Source organism: Euleptes europaea, chromosome 6 (genome assembly GCF_029931775.1).
Source record: "Euleptes europaea isolate rEulEur1 chromosome 6, rEulEur1.hap1, whole genome shotgun sequence".
Taxonomy (NCBI): domain Eukaryota; kingdom Metazoa; phylum Chordata; class Lepidosauria; order Squamata; family Sphaerodactylidae; genus Euleptes; species Euleptes europaea.
Genome location: NC_079317.1, coordinates 99,147,320 through 99,164,874, shown reverse-complemented (window position 1 = coordinate 99,164,874; position 17,555 = coordinate 99,147,320). Strand labels below are relative to the sequence as shown.

Here is a 17,555-nt window from a genome sequence, read left to right as displayed (position 1 = left end):
ATACTGAACATCAAAATGATTTTTCTTCATTATGGTTTCAAAGATCTTAAGTTTTGTAGAAGGGTGGAAGCTTTTACCACGTTCAGAACACTTAAACAGTTTCACTCTAGTGTGATTTGTGTGTGTGTATGAGTGTGTGGACCTTAAGTTGGCAACCTATTCCTTGTCCCTGCCACAGCCAACAAAATCAAAAGTCATGTTGGAAAAAATAGCAAAAAATGATCTGTAAGTCTGCATAATTTATGTGGGTGATAGAGTTCTACGTAATGCAAAACAATGCAGAGCAAACACACTTGTTTAATTCTGAGTAATACACAGATCTCCTAAAGAGGGAGCAGTGCTCTTTGCTTGTGCAGCTAGGGCCACCTCTCCAACACTCAGTCCAGACTTTTCATTCACAAGAAAACATATTGAGTGCATGTTTATTCCACACTTCTTTCAGGGACATTTTCATGGTCCTCTGCCCAGGGGTCTTATCAAATGTACCAGATGTCCTCTGTGCTACCCTCATTTTGTTTTCAGTAATAAAATTCAGTCTCTGCTTGTCATGGCTGGGTTCCCTGGGTTTACAAACCCAGGAATCTCAGGTGCAGAATTCAAACACTATTATTTTCTGGTTCCAAAAATTGTTTTGGGGCCTAATAAATGTATATTTTTTCCTGCTAAAATAATTAATTGGGAGGACAGAATTGCCTTTCCTTTCACCACTGTCTGTGTAGGACTGATGACTCCAGAAGAGCACAAGAAATATGATAGCTTGTCCTCACCCCATAACAAGTTCTGGATCCCCTGTGTGTGGTTCTCAAATCTGGCGGTGAAGGCACGCAACGATGGCCGTATCCGTGACAGTGTGCTGCTCCAAGCCATCTTGAACGTGAGTACTAAATATGCTACAGCATATCCAAGGACTGGATATGGTGGTAATTTAGAATGAAGCCAGACCGCTGAAAAGTCAAAGTGATTGATGTTTTCCTTCTAGCTCAAAGGGTGTAATGCACGCATCACTGTCCTATGACCCCAGCTGCACCAGTGGCTGCCAACACCAGCGTAATATTAATATTGTGTTATTGATACCCTGTGTGTTAGCTGGAGCTGGCTGTGTGTAAGTAGAGGGGAGGGTCCTTTAAGATAAGTCCACATAAGGCTTATTGCTTTAAGAAAGGAAAGGCTATTCTTTATTGATAAAGGATCTTGGGGTCTTAGTAGACCGAACACTGAACATGAGTCAGCAGTGTGATGCGGTAGCTAAAAAGGCAAATGTGGTCTTGGGCTGCATCAACAGAAGTATAGTGTCCAGATCACGCGAAGTGATGGTATCACTTTACTCTGCTCTGGTTAGACCTCACCTAGAGTACTTTGTTCAGTTTTGGGCACCACAATTTAAGAAAGATGTAGACAAGCTGGAACGTGTCCAGAGGAGGGCAACAAAGATGGTGAGGGGTCTGGAGACCAAGTCCTATGAGGAAAGGTTGAAGGAGCTGGGTATGTTTAGCCTGAAGAAGAGAAGACTGAGATAACCATCTTCAAGTATTTGAGGGGCTGTCATATAGAGGATGGTGCTGAGTTGTTTTCTGTTGCCCAAGAAGGCTGGACCAGAACCAACGGGTTGAAATTAAATCAAAAGAGTTTCCGTCTAGACATTAGGGAGAATTTTCTAACAGAGCGGTTCCTCAGTGGAACAGGCTTCCTCGGGAGGTGGTAAGCTCTCCTTCCATGGAGGTTTTTAAGAAGAGGTTCGATGGCCATCTGTCAGCAATGCTGATTCTGTGACCTTGGGCAGATGATGAGAGGGAGGGTATCTTGGCCATTTTCTGGTCACTAAGGATGTGGGGGGGGGAGAGGTAGTTGTGAATTTCCTGCATTGTGCAGGGGGTTGGACTTGATGACCCTGGTGGTCCCTTCCAACTCTATGATTCAATGATTCTAAGAAATCCATACTGTGATAGGAAGGATGAGAGAAGCATTCTAGCTAGCCATGCTCCGGTTGCCCTCTTGTAGGTAGAGAGAGAGAGGAGGGGCAGTCAGAAGGAAGGAAGTTCCTAAGATCAGCACTTTAGTCAAGAAAGGGATAACAGCAGAACAGACAGCTGTTATCGCCTCCCATGAGGAGCTGTCTCTTTAAGAGAAGCTCACAAGAACTGATTGAAACCCGTTCTAAAACAGACTTTTCAGTTTTTCAGTTACCAGACTAAAAGCCTCCTGCAAGCTGAAATATAAGTTCACTCTATGAGTACTCTTTTTGATCAAAAGCATAACACTGTCAGAGTATCAAGTTGATTGTAATAATCTGACAGTAACAGCTGTGTGATAGCTGTCAGATCTGAGAGATCTGGGAGGTCAAAGATGATGTAAGCAGAAGCAATAGCCTTGCTGGTACCAAAGGGAACTGCAAGAATCCGGATCTGGGCAGTTTGCTGATGCAATACTTTGGGCAGGTCCACAGGTGGCCTAATTCAGATCAGCTGCAGTGAGTGTATATAAGGCTATGTAACTGTGCTTCTGTAACACCAATTACAGCCTGGAAGTAGTAGTGGAGAAGTGTAGGTGATGGTATGTTTTATCTGTGCACTGTAAATAAAAGACACTGTTTCTTATAAAGCAAGACTGCTGGTGGTTATGTCCTGGAGGAACTCCTAATCCACTTGCTTCCACGTCAAACACCTCCTACGGTATGGGTATGCTTGCTGCAAACAGACACTGCATTGTCCTTCACGTCCAACACTGCGCAGTTCCAACAACGATACTGAAAACAACACATCAAACAACAGGGAATGTAACGATGGCTACAATACCCACCAATCATAGTGCATGGCTTGCTGATGTCACACCCCCACATTAGACATGTATGTATGGAACCATTCCATGCTTAGCAAAATGCAGTGCCTTTATGAAGTCACTCTCTCCCACCACATGGACAAACATAATACCCATAAGTTGCAAAAACAACCCCCAACCATCATGAGTAATGTGAACTGCTGTGGTGTGGACAGGATAGCTGACACACTGTGGACATTCCCAAAGCTGGAGAATTCAGTTCCTTTTTACCACACATACAACCTGTAAACAACCACCGTTTGAAGTGAAAACACACAAGGACACAGAGAAGGAAGGCTGGGAATGTCTGGCCCATCATCCAGCCACTCCCTAGAGAGGGCACATACTCAAAGAGCCTGTCGTTCCCCCTGTTCTAACCTGCCTCGCAGGATTATTATGAGGACACAGTGGAGGAGATCCTTGGAAGGAAGTCAGGTTTAAAATGTGACAGATAAATAGTCAAGCAAGAACAAAGCATTATCTGAGCAATAATCTTTTCCTTGACCCAGGGCAGGCAGATTAAGAGAGAAAGGGGAAAGTAGGATGATGTGAATCCATGAGATGCTTGAGGAACCTCCTAGGAGGAGTCTCAGAGGGAGAACAGGTGACTGCCTGCCTTCTGGCCCAATCAGAGTGGAAGAAAAGTTTGGGGATTAGCTGAGCAACTATTCTGTGTTAGGGACTATAGCCTCACTCAGACGATTCTGACAGTACAGACAGGATATTATACTTGGAACATCAGTAGTCCCATTAGGAATGTGGCAGGAGGGTATATGGAGAAAGAAATATTTAGGGATGATGAAAGAAAAGAAAACAGTTGGGAGAAATATAATGAAAGTGCTCCAAGCTCCAAGTATTAGAAAAATCTCTAGTTGTAATAAAGAAACTTCAGATCTATGTTCTGAATAATACTGCAAATACAATGCATTGAGTAAAATGAGGGATGATTAGAATGTGTGTGTAAAGTGACATCAAGCTGTAGCCGACTTATGGCAACCCAACAAGGGGGCCTAACGCACTCAGTATATACTACATTTAAAAAAACGTGTTATCCAGGTTGGATCACACCTCAGACCTCCCATTTCGGCTTGGAAATGCTTTGGAAGTGCCAGACATCTGTTTTTCCCCCAAATGCCTATACCACGATGTATTTCCTTATGTCGCTTCAAAACCGGCAATCCAAGGGGTGCTTTCAGTTACATACGCTATTCAGTTCTCCTCCCCTCTTTTTGCAACACCCAATGAAAAGCCTTTCTCCTCCCATCCCACCTTCCCCCTCCCCTCCCATTTGCATCCACCAATCATTATTGTTACTTAATTCCCCCCACCCCATAAGTGTGTGTGGTCTTACAAAGGAACACGGGAACGTTGGGACATTAGACCAACCATTTGTATTTGTGCAGGGTCCCAATCAAACATTTCCCTCATATGGAATGTCCTTGAAGTGGATTTTGTAAACCGTTCGTGGGCTTGAGGGGGAAGGAATGCAGAGGAGGGCGAGGGCTGGAAAAGTAGCGAAATTGCTGCGAGCGGCAGATGGGGAAGGAGGAAGCAGGAGGAGGAGGAAGGGAGAGAGACTGAGGGATAGAGAGAGCTCCCGCACACACACACACACACACACACACACACACACACGTTTCTCCTCGCCTGTTCCTCTCTTTCTCCCGCTGCCGGGGTTGAGCGTGCCTCCCTGCTCTCAAAAAAATTTTTTAATGCGCTCGTCCCAACGAATAAATGCAAGATCGTTGGACCAATGCCTGAAAAGACGGCAGCTCTGTGATTAGCACTGTGCAAGGAACAGCTCATTTTGTTTTTGTGTGTGTGTGGGGGGGGAATACCTGTATAGGTTGTGATTAGGGTTTCCCTGCCGTGCAAATGAGGCAATTCTTAATGGCGTACAGCGCTCCTTCAGATCAATAATATTGCGCATGCATAAAAAAGGGGGGAGGCGGGGAAGCATCAGCGATGTAGACATGATGCAGTGCTCCCCCACGCTCCTCCTCTCAACTTTTCGGACTATTACTTTGGAGGTGCAACATGACGATATGGCAATAAACCATCTTGGGAGCAGTCTTAACAGGCAGGTGCGATTGGAAATGAAGAATATGCATCCAAAACACACACAGTGAGCACCATGATAATATGCTGTAAATTGTTGGTGCGATAAGCCTTAAGGTTTTCAAGGCACGAGACTAGCAGAGGTGGTTTGCCATTGCCTTCACCTGCATAACAACCCTGGTATGTCTTGGTAGTCTCCCATCCAAGTACTAACCAGGCCTGTCCCTGCCTAACTTCTGAGATCTGATGAGATCAGGCTAGCCTGGGCCATCCAGGTCAGGGCATATTAGAACATACACACACGTGTGTGTGTGTGTGTGTGTGTGTTAAGTGTCATCAAGTCGCTTCTGACTCGTGGCGACCCTATGAATTAATGACCTCCAAAATGTCCTCTCATTAACAGCCTTGCTCAGGTCTTGCAAACTGATGTCTGTGGCTTCCTTTATAGAACCAATCTGTCTCATTCAGGGTCTTCTTTTCCTGCTGCCTTCCACATTTGCTAGAATTATTGTCTTTTCCAGTGATTCTGGTCTTCTCATAGGGCGAAAATGCACGGTCACTTTATCCTCCTTTAATCCCTATTTTAGCCAGGATTGAACGCACATTAGGCTAAACGCATACGCTCGATCCTGGCTGAATCCTGGTTGAAACAGGGATTAAAGGAGGATAAAGCGACCATGCGTTTTTGCCCATAATGCGAACAAAGTAGGATAGCCTCAGTTTAGTTATTTTAGCTTCTAGGGAGATGCACATATATAGGTTACAGTATTTGGTTTTTGCAAGAGTTCTGATTACTTTGTTAAGGGGAGGGTTGGTGGAAAGAGGGAGGAGATTCAGAAGGTGGGTTGAAATCAGGGCTTAATTTTAGCTAAAACTCAGCCCTGAAGCATGTTTTAATGCAAAGGCTTACAGACCTGGGCCACTGAATAATAATGAGGAGTATGTCTCCGAACATGTACAGAGTTCCTTCATGCAGCGTACAGGATAGGAATGTTGCTTATTGGAAACTTCTTGTTTAGAGTCATCAGTGCTAGAAACTGGTGCAGGCACCTTTAATTGGTTGAAATTTCCAGAAAGGAACTTCTATGTTGTGCAGCCAAAATATCTAAAGTACTCCATAGTAAGTTTGATATAGAGGCATACCATGCCAATAACGCAGGCAGATATAGTAAGGTTGGACCAGAATCAACGGCTTGAAATTAAATCAAAAGAGTTTCCGTCTAGACATTAAGAAGAGTTTTCTAAAAGTTATAGCGGTTCCTCAGTGGAACAGACTTCCTCTGGAGGTGGTAAGCTCTCCTTCCCTGGAGGTTTTTAAGAAGAGGTTAGATGGCCATCTGTCAGCAATGCTGATTCTATAACCTTAAGCAGATGATGAGAGGGAGGGCACCTTGGCCATCTTCTGGGCATGTAGTGGAGGTCACTGGGGGTGGAGGTAGTTGTGAATTTCCTGCATTGTTAAGGGGGTTGGACTAGATTACCCTGGTGGTCCCTTCCAACTCTATGATTCTATTATTCTAAGGCTGAGATCAGGTATTCTCTTAAACAGTGATGGAGACTCTGTAGTCTTTTCGGTCTATAATTGTTCTTTTTTTGTGCCAGGAAATGAACACTTTGCGCAGCCAGTGTGGGCGACTCTATGGATACGACTGGATCAGCATTCCTTTGGTGTACACTCAGGTGAGGACCTTGATAAATGTTTTCCTCCATGACTGCAACCAGAATTATTTTAGTATTTTAGAACAATGGGAGGAAACAAGTAAAATTTATAATCTAGAGAGATCTCAAGTCTGGATGTGACTAAGACGTGGATTAATGTGGCTACATCTGACTGAACCACGGCTGACACACCAGCCAAAACTTGGCAAAAGCATTCCAAAACACCACAGACACCTGGTTTTCTAAGGTGATGCTGTGTCAGGCAGCAGTCTTAAGCTGCGAATGTGGCTTTTCAAGGGAAGTATAACCCTACCCAAGACAGGAGAGGTCCCAAGTTCCTGGTCTACCTTTCTACTAGCCCAGAGCCCCTCTGGCTTGTCAGGATTAAGCTTCAGCTTGTTCACCCTAATTGAGCCCATTACCGACTCCAAGCACTGGCTCAGAAAATCAATATCATCTGTGGAATTAGGTGGAAAAGAAAGGCAGAGCTGGGTATCATCCAAATATTGGTGACACCATAGCTTATACTTCCTGATGACCTCTCCCAGGGACTTCTTATAGATACTAAATAGCATGGTAAATCAGATTGAGCCCTGTGGAGATCCACAGACCAACAGCTATGGGGCAGAGCAGGAATCCCCCAACACTGCCTTCTGAGACGGACACCCCAGGATAGACTTGAACCACCACACCACGGTGCCCGTTAGTCCCAGTGCTGAGAGGCAGTTCAGTAGGTTACTGTGGTTGAAAGTATCAAAGGCTGCTGAGAGGTACAGCAGAACTAGCAGGGTCACGTTCTCCATCTGGTTCTTGATAAACGTCACCAGCCAATGCGACCAAGAAGTCTCTGTTCCAACTCCTGACCTGAAGCCAGACTGAAAGTGGGTCCAGAAAATCACTCTCTTCCAAGACCCCCCGGAGCTGAGAAGAAACCACCCACTATAGTACCTCGCCCAACAATGGACAATTGGAGACTGGCTGGAAGTTCTCCAACATAGTAGGGCTCAGGGAGGGTTCCCCCCCCCCCAAAAAACAGGTGTAATTAGTGCCTTCTTGAACATGGGTGGTATAACTCCTCCTCTCAAGCATTTACCACTCCCCTTACCCTCTCAGTGAGTCCACCTCTGGCAGCTTTTATCATCCAGGAAGGTCAAGAATACAAGTGGTAAGTCTCACCTGTCCACATCATACTGAGAGCCCCCTGGCATTTCGGAGAGCACAGTGGCTGCAACAGGAAGGAAAAGGCAAACAAGGCCCATAACACAAAAAAAACTTTGCTTGTGCTCCGTTGAGTCCATCCCATTATATTCAAATCACAAAATGTACACCTGTCCTCTGTAATTGTAGACATGCTCAAAGCATTCTTTTCTTACACCTACCCTTCCCATACCTAAACAGCATATTTTCATGACCAATGAGATTATTTCCTCTGAGGACATATTTTTGTTCTTCTTTCACTATCAAAGCCTGCTTCTTTAGTATGCACACCAGCCAATTCTCTCCACCTCTTTACAGAGCTGTCTAGTACCTGACATTGCTTCGCAGCTACTGGCAGACTTGGCCCAGCAGTTAGCTGGATGAACTGTTATCTGCATTAGATACCAGACCCCCAAACTACAGTTTCTGGGCAGTCCTTATGGTGCAAGCTTCTTCTTATGCCTTATGCTACCTTATTGCTTAGATAAGCCACTCCACTGTTGCATGGTAAAAGAAGATTCCTGTCCTTGTGGACCGTAATGATAGATTAATTTGGAAACATGGAAAGACCAAAGTCTCCTGCAAGCCAAGAATCAAAGGCAGATGAAAGTAAAGATCATACAGGGTCTGTTTCCATGGGGACATATTTGGTATTAAAAGTCATCGGATGCGGTGCAATACGTAAGTAACACTAGTTTGCACTATCTCTTGCATAGTTTCAGTGTGAAATCGGGTTTGGGATTTATTGTTTGTAGATCTAGGTTATAAAATTGGGGGGAGGGGCTGCAGAAATGGACAAGATGTTACTGGGAGACCACATATAAATTCTAATCTAGCATCTTGTGCTATTCTTCTGACTTTGTGCATGTGAGGGTGGGGGGGTGAAGGATTGTTTCTCTGAGGGCCCAGGATGGCTCTTGGCAGTTCTGTCTGTAGCAATGAGCAGGGGCGGCATGTGGAGTGAGGGCCCAGATTCAAATTGGCAGATGGACTGCATAAAATCTTTTCGCTAACCGGAAGGATCAGAAGTCTGAGGAGGGATTCACCAGTGCGTGCTACCTAATGGTAAACTACCTCTGTGATCCTCAGACTTTTTGAAGCTGAACAGGTATGGTGGATGATTTGCATGTTATGCAGAGGCAAACCCAAATTTGCCATCAACTGCCCAGCAAGAGCAGCAGCCAAGGTTACCTTCCTGATAAGCCTGTTGCCCAACGCTCACATGATCTGTAAGACAGATAGGGTTGAGAGAATATGACCAGAACCAGCCGCCAGGGCACCCCTCAGACCCAGCCATGAACAGTGAGAAGGCAATAGATGAAGGGTAGGAGCAGTCTAGAAATTAGGTAAAGAAATAAAAATACATAAAAACAGAAAAGGCAGTTTTCAAAGTGTGAACGTTAAGATTCTGAGATGTGAAACATAGACAGGAAGTTTTAAATACCAGATTTCTGAAATGACTGAAGGCCAAGCAGGAAGGCAGATATTTCTACCTCCCAATGCTTTATTGCCCATGTGTGATTTTAACCCACGTATGGGTTCAAAATTTCCTGTAGTTATTGGGACTGAAATAACATAAACTGAGATTCAAAGGAGCAAAATGTAGACCTTAACATCTGAAAGATTCAAAGGGAAAGCAATGGCCAGAGTAGCTCTTGTGTGGGGAGAGGGATGGGAAAGTGAATGGAGAACTGAGCTGCTCAAACTCTTAGGATAGTTGCCAGCTGAAATTCCTTTTTCATGGAGGGTAATCTGGCTGTTTCCCACATGGGAACAGGCTTGTATGGTTTCTCCCTTGCTGCTGTGGCTACTAATACAGCACACAGCATTAATGGGGCTTCCACATGGTTGATTACCCCACAAATTCCCTGCTCTACTCCAGTTAGCAGCCATAGCGTCACAAGCACTAGGGCATCTTCATTTTTTAAAAAAATCAGCAGTTGAATATTCTTGTAACAAAGTAGTAATCCGTTTATCAGGTTCTCTGGATCGCCAGCTTTCATTTACAAAGAAAAATAAGTCTCTAGCCCTTTGCATTGTGAAGATACAAGGGACAAGGCACCTCTCTGCAACAAAAGGGACTGAAGGCTTACTTTTTTAAAAAAGAATGAAAGCTGGGAGTTCAGAGAACCTGAGACACAGATTGTTATAACACTATTAACAATATTCAGTTGTCAGTTTATAAAAGCCCTTTGGTGGCTAGGGAAAATATTCCCCAGGATGGGGAAAACAACACCCATGTGGGCAAGATTTGGCCTCTCTTTCACCAAAGTGCCACACCAGCTTTGCCGCACTGTACGTTTTCCCTTTTAATGCCAATAAAGGCTTTCGTATTCAGCTTTGCTGCAATCTTTCCCAAAATATTACTAAAGGAGGTTTGGGGGTGGGGGGAATCACAGAAAAGACAGGGAAAACTTGGAAAGTACCCAGAAGTACCACAATGTTGTGAGTAAGTGGGGGGGGGGACCCACTTTCCAATAGCATTCAAGCCTGGGCAAACAAGGTGTGTAAGTGACCTCTGCTTTAAGCCTGGTTCACAAATGCAGGAAAATGAGGTGGCAGAATGCGGAGGTCCCAGAAAGGATCGCACCATTTCAGGTTGCAGGTGGTAGAGTTCAGCTTTAAATACTCCTCTGCATTTAAAAAAAAAAAAAAAAAATTCCTAGGACTAGAACAGGAAGGAGAAAATACGTTGACAGCTGTGCTAGTTTTCTGTTTGATGGGCATTTTTAACATTCCACCTGCAGAATGAACTGCGGCAATTCATTCTCCAACTCTGGTACTTCATTGCCCTCATTGCAGGCATGAACCAGGCCTCAGCATTTTACTTGTACTAGCCATCTCAAAGCAGTATCTCCATCGCTTCGTAACAGAAAGAAACGGGACTCAGGTTGCTTCAGCAGGAGTTTGTTTGTTTGTTTTAAACTGCATAAAGTGTGCAGTCCAGTAACAGAGGATCTGATTGAACCTTTAAAGCAGGGGTGGGGAACCTTTTTTTTTGCCAAGGGCCATTTGGATATTTATAACATCATTCGCGGGCCATACATTCTGGCCCTGCCCCTTTTAACCTCTCCATTGTCGCCACTTCCGCCCCCAGCCCTCTTGTAATACAGAGGAAATACGTTTCTCCACAGCCCAGGTGGGAAAGGGTTAACACAGTTTCTTGGGTGGTCCTAGCAGCTCCATAGCTAACGACTCTTCTGCAAGGGGGAAAGAAGGTTCCTTTTCTCGGCAAAACAAACTCACATCCGCCTTGAATCGAGGCTATTCCTGGCCGCGGGTGGGGGCGGATCGCCAGTCTTAGATCCTTCTGAGCTAGAGATCTGCCAGGACCCACAAAGGGCCAGACCAAATGATTTTGCGGGCCTTATATGCCCCCCGGGCCTGACGTTCCCCACCCCTGCTTTAAAGGAAGGGGGAGGAAAAGAACCAGGGAAAAGGTTTAGAGTGGCAGTGTATATCTTGGTGTGGGCAGCAAGAGAGGGACACGTGATGCACCTTGCAGTGGTATTACAGACAACATTGGCCTACAGATGAATTAGCAAAAACACTTTTCACACAGCAATAAAGTTATAACCCAAGTGTAGTAGTTGAGGTAGAGAATCAGAGAGTACCATTATTTTTGGCTTAAATTCTGGCAACTGTGATTCTATAGCGACTCAAAGGCTTTTGAATTTAAACTGCGGTTCAGGCATTGCTGTATGGTTCTCCTCCCCATTCCAAGACAACAACAGTGTCTTGAAAGGCCCTAACAATGTTTCTTTCTCCCAGGTGGTAACCGTGGCTGTTTACAGCTTCTTCTTGTCTTGTCTGGTTGGCCGGCAGTTCCTGGACCCAGCAAAGGCATATCCTGGCCATGAGATGGACCTCTTTGTACCGATCTTCACCTTCCTACAATTTTTCTTCTACGCTGGATGGCTAAAGGTCTGTCCAAAAGAAAGAACATTGATCCCCAGGAATTTCTGTTCACCAATACAGATCATGGGAAGTGGGTTTTTGAGCCACCAATTTCAAGCAATATATATAGACACATCTTAAACAAGGGTTAGCTCCTTCACACGTAAAGCCAGGGTTCGGGGTCCTGATCTCAAGGGTCAAAGGGGTGGGGGCTCCTGAACCTTCTGCTGCTCTCTGCCTGGGGTTTTCCTCCCAGCCAGGCTTCTGCACTGGAAGAGAGGAGCTGGGGCTGAGTCATGTGAACAAGCAGCTGCTGTATCTGTGATCTTTCCCGGTCATTTTGCAGGTTGCTGAGCAGCTCATTAATCCATTTGGGGAGGATGATGACGACTTTGAAACCAACTGGCTCATTGACAGGAATCTGCAAGTGAGTTAGAATCACAGAATCATAGAGTTGGAAGGGACCACCAGGGTCATCTAATCCAACCCCTTGCACCATGCAATTATCTCCCCCCCAAACCCCCCAGTGACCCCTACTACATGCCCAGAAGATGGCCAAGATGCCTTCCCTCTCATCATCTGCCTAAGGTTATAGAATCAGCACTGCTGACAGATGGCCATCTAACCTCTTCTTTAAAACCTCCAGGGAAGGAGAGCTTACCACCTCCCGAGGAAGCCTCTTCCACTGAGGAACCGCTCTGTTAGAATACCTAACTGCTCTTCCTAATGCCTAGATGGAAACTCTTTTGATTTAATTTTAACCCGTTGTTTCTGGTACGACCTTCTTGAGCAACAGAAAACAATTCGGCACCCTCCTCTATATGACAGCCCTTCAAGTACTTGCAGATGGTTATCATATCCCCTCTCAGTCTTCTCCTCTTCAGGCTAAACATACCCAGCTCCTTCAACCTTTTCTCATAGGACTTGGTCTCCCAACCCCTCACCATCTTTGTTGCCCTCCTCTGGACATGTTCTAGCTTGTCTACATCTTTCTTAAATTGCGGTGCCCAAAACTGGACACAGTACTCTAGGTGAGGTCTAACCAGAGCAGAGTAGAGTTGGAAGCCTTCCTCAGAAGGTCTTTCTTATGCTTCCTAGGTGGCATCACTGCCCCCTTAGAACCATCAATGACTGTGGCAGCCCTCCATAGTTCTTCTGAGGGAATAAGCAGAGTACATATTAAATACTAAATTTAACCTGGAATAAAAGGGTATGAATTTCTACGTTCCCTGTCAGCAGCTCAGGCACAATTCAGAACATAGCACTGAAAAGGAACTTCATACAGTATTATTAGTCCTGTTAATCAAATTCATGCCTTTCTTGGTGTTCAGCTCCATTATGGTAAAGACTTGTGTGTTTAATAACTTCAATGAAGACTTTTAAGATAACATTTTAATTTGTATGTTTTAATTTGGTGGCCACCTTGATGGCCCTATGAGGGTAGAATGGTGAGGTAAAAATCTTGTTAATAAAGAAATAATAAATATTTCTCGGTGTGACCTTCCTATTTCTTGCACATCAAGATCATTCTTTAATGCTGAGGCTTCCTGTGCTGACCTCTCACTGAGCTTTCCCTCATGCTGTTTTTCTTGCACTTTGATCATCCCCTTGCCATTCATGAGATGATGCTCCGTCCTGTGCCTCAAAGATACTCCTTTTGGCAGGTCTACACAACTTCCGACCCACCATGCTGAGCACAGCCCAGCAGGGTCTCCATAACCACCGTTTTATCCCACCTTTCTGAAATAACAGGGAAAAGGGAGGGGGCACAATACACGGTTATCTTGGTGCGCTGCTCCATTATTGTCATATGCCCTCCTGCATATTCAGTTATTAAATCAAACAAGCCCAACTTTTCAATCAGCTTTTATATTACAACCCTTCCCCAGTTATTAGAAACTAGGATAATATAAGTGTAGTTTTTACCCCCATTGTCTGACATGCATGTCCTCTTGCGACAGGTCTCTCTTATGGCTGTGGATGAAATGCACCAGGATTTGCCAGCTCTGCAGAAAGATCCATACTGGAATGAACCAGACCCCCAGCCACCCTACACAGCAGCTACTGCAGAATATAAGCGGCCATCTTTCCTTGGCTCAACCTTTGACATCAGGCAAGTGAAGTTACCTAAAACAACACTGGCAGTCTGACAAAGTAGATAATAAAAAAAACATCTGATGTTTTTTCTTTCCAATGAATGCTCATCCCACAATATACATTGTTCATATTTAAAGTTCCACAAGGCTTTTGTATGTGTTAAGTGCCGTCAAGTCGTCTCCGACTCATGGCGACCCTATGAATCAATGTCCTCCAAAGTGTCCTATCCTTAACAGCCTTGCTCAGATCTTGCAAACTGAGGGCCATGGCTTCCTTTATAGAGTCAATCCATCTCTTGTTGGGTCTTCCTCTTTTTCTGCTGCCTTCAACTTTTCCTAGCATGATTGTCTTTTCCAGTGACTCTTGTCTTCTCATAATATGTCCAAAGTACGACAGCCTCAGTTTAGTCATTTTAGCTTCTAGGGTCAGTTCAGGCTTGATTTGATCTAAAACCCACTGATTTTAGCTTTTAGCGGTTTGTAAAAATGTACATTCCCTGAAGTGCAGACATTTTTTTAATTTTATTTTTTGCTGAGCATCATATACCCATGTTTTTGGCTGTTTTGATTCACTACAAAGTTGTTATTATGGCTTCCTGTATAACCTTAGTCATCCATCCCTCTCGGCTAAATTGTTTGCAGTACCGAGCCCCACCCTTCTCTTTAGCACTCAGGTGATCACCAAATACTCTGCAGGCAATAAAGTTAGTATAATTGCCCAAGGTAATCAAGGCAGTTGCTGCCAAATAAGCAGTATGTGTACACACAATTTTGTAATCCATGAGGTGTCTCTTTGACTCATGTCTGAAGACATATTACTTCTCACAGAATTCAGCTTTTCGTGATGAGGGACATGGAGATAGAAAGGTATGCTGTAAACACAGAGTCCACGCAGCTAACACTGAAGAGGCAGATAGCAATGCACTCCCCTTCTCTGCTGTGAGGTCTGTGCTGGCAGTGACTGGCTTGGAAAGAGATCTTGGGGTTGTGGTATATAGCTCAATGAAAATGTTGGTGGCAGCAGTGAAAAAGGCAAACTCTACACTGGGAATTATTAGGAAAAGGATTGCAAATACAGTAACAAGTACTGCAATGCCTTTGTAGAGATCTGTTAGAATACTGTATAAGTTCTAGTCCATCTATCTTTTTTAGAAGCCAATGCTATTTTTCAGGTGTCAGGGTTTTGTATTTTAATGACCGTATTTTCTAATTACTGCTACCACAAAATCGATTCCTAACTTCTTAATAGAGTCTCATAATTTTGTTAAAGCTAAGACCAAAGAGTTTTAGTATATAAACAAATACTCGCCCACCTAGTGGCACAGGATGGTCTGTTGCACCAGCCGGGCGTAGCCGTCCAGCCGCACGCCAGAGTTGCTCCTGCTCCGCATGGTCGGGGCGGAATTCTACAGCCAGCTCCTGCTACCTCCGCCTGCAGGGATGAAATGAGGACACACTGGCTAAGAACTCGCTCCCCCCCCCCATGCGCATTCTGGCCCTGTCTCCTTTAACTCCTCCATTGTCACTACTTCCGCCCCCAGCCCTCTTGTAGTACAGAGGGAATACGTTTCTCCATGGCCCAGGTGGGAAAGGGTTAACACAGTTTCTTGGGCGGTCCTAGAAGCTCCATAGCTAACGACTCTTCTGCAAGGGGGAAAAAAGGTTGCTTTTCTCATTAAAACAAATTCACATCTGCCTTGAATAGAGGCTATTCCTGTCTGCAGGAGGGGGCAGATTACCAGTCTTAGATCCTTCTGAGATAGAGATCTGCCAGGACCCACAAAGGGCCAGGCAAAATGATTTCACAGGCCTTAAATGGCCCCCGGGCCTAACATTCCCCACCCCTGCCTTAGGGGGTGGGATAAACATTGAGTAAAATTCCTTTGGTGTATATACATATGTGCTTAGAGCCATGCTATAAGTCTTCTCTTCAGTCAGTATATGTGACTGCCTGCCTCTCTTTTCCAGCATGCAGAAAGAAGAGATGGAATTCCAACCCCTGGAAAAGATTAAAGAAAATGAGGAAGCAAACCATTCAACGCCACTGTTGGGGCACATAAGCCGCTTCCTGAGTGTCCAATCCCCGAGTTTCACCAGAGCATCGTCAAGAATGAATCTGATGCGTCGGAGGAATGAAAATGTGCCTCCTTCCCCTTATTATGTTTATCCAGATGGGAAATCTGGGAGCCCTACTAGTATTAATCCTCAAAAGTTTAACCCAGGTTTCAGTTCACAGGATCCATGGGACAATGAAGACAGCAAACTAAGAGAATTTGATGCCTTCATGTCAACTCCGTTCTATGAGAGGCCTGGTTTCTACAGTGCGCCACAAACACCCATCAGCTCCATTCCAATGATCTTCCCATCCAGACGTCTAGGCCGCAAGAAGCCTCCTGCCCTCTCCAGTATTGTTGCCTGCTCTTTGAGGGACAACTCTGCCAGCCAGTCTCCTTGTAAGGCTAGTGATAAGGATAGAAGTCAGACCTCTCTTGGTTCAGGACCTAAAGAAACTTCTGCTTGGCCAGCAGAAAAAAGCCAAATACCAGACACACTAGCAGTGACGGTAGAAGAGGAGGAAAAATCAACAAGCCATAAATTCAAAGACGTTGTTCCTCTTGGAAGCCCAGGGGCCCTGTCCTCAAGGGACTCAGGAAGTCCCAGTTTTCATTTCTTTCCTGACTCCCCAGACCCTGAGTGGCAAGCTAACAGCAAGAACAGCATGAAAGCCTACCATCATCCATGGCTGACTCCAGATAACACAGCAACTCCAAATCCAGATCACCCTACCTCCCTTCATATCAGTGGCATCAGGACCCCTAGCAGCAATGGCCCTAACTTCTTTTCATTCACACCTTTGACATCCCCAGTGCTTGAGAGATCCCATCTGAACAAGGCAAAAGCTGCCATGGGGCCTAGCTCAGATAACACTCCTGGAATTCCTGAGCAAGATCCTGCAATGGTTTCTGGGCATGCAAAAGACATAGGAAGTGGAGGCACCAATGTTCATCTCACTAAAGATCAGAGAAAGGTAGCCAGCTCTTCACCCAATGATTCCGGCATCTCTCTAGCAGAGGGAGACCTTGTAGGATTAATGGAGGTGATAATGGAAACCAGCGAAAATACAGCTGATGAAGGGATGATGGAGAGGGACAACTAAATGGAACGGGCTCACAGGTTCTTTAGGATGGCGTCATTGTTCTTTAACCAAGCTTCATTGATGCTCAGACTTTTAATAACAGCCAGAGGCACCAGAACCAGGTACTAGGAGCTGAAGAACAATTGAGAACGCTAGCTCCTTAGGTTGAGCGGCTCACGTGTACTTCCATCAACCAGTCTGTTACAAACTCTATACTCATTGCAAGACTACGAAAACAGCTGCAATTCCAGTAAGCAGTTGAGTTGTTTGTTGACCAGTTTGAAAGCACCAAAGAATGGAATCAAGTCACTAACACTGGAACCAGTTTCAGTTGTAGATTGTCAGTTTTGCACAACTACTGTTTCAATCAGTGATTCCTTTCCCACTCATGATGTTTACTTGGTGAGCACCTGTACTAGGGCAACCGACAGGTGAAACTTGTTGGATATGTTCCAAGCTGGAGAGCATATTTCTTCACACAATATCAGGCAACTCCCATGCAATGATTACAGAAGACCACCACACGCTGGACGAGACTTGCCTGAATCAGACAATTTACAAGGGCCCAAATTACAGCAAATACCCATGAGTAGTAGTACATTTATGTTTATCCATTTCAAAAGCACATCAGTCTTCAGGCTCTACAGTACAGAGACTCTATGGCGCCAGTTCCCATGCCATGTACTCCAGGATTAGAT

General features: G+C 44.9%; 1 protein-coding gene across 1 annotated transcript in view; it reads left to right on the top strand.

Moving 5' to 3' along the window:
• LOC130479745 (bestrophin-1-like) overlaps positions 1–16,878 on the top strand; it is a 28,009-nt gene extending 11,131 nt beyond the window's left edge. Inside the window, exons 4-9 of the mRNA XM_056852156.1 lie at positions 720–874; positions 6,475–6,552; positions 11,500–11,652; positions 11,972–12,052; positions 13,587–13,738; positions 15,690–16,878. Coding sequence (XP_056708134.1) covers positions 720–874; positions 6,475–6,552; positions 11,500–11,652; positions 11,972–12,052; positions 13,587–13,738; positions 15,690–16,878 — 1,808 coding nt within the window. The remainder of the gene's footprint in view (positions 1–719; positions 875–6,474; positions 6,553–11,499; positions 11,653–11,971; positions 12,053–13,586; positions 13,739–15,689) is intronic.
• The last annotated feature ends 677 nt before the right edge of the window (positions 16,879–17,555 follow it).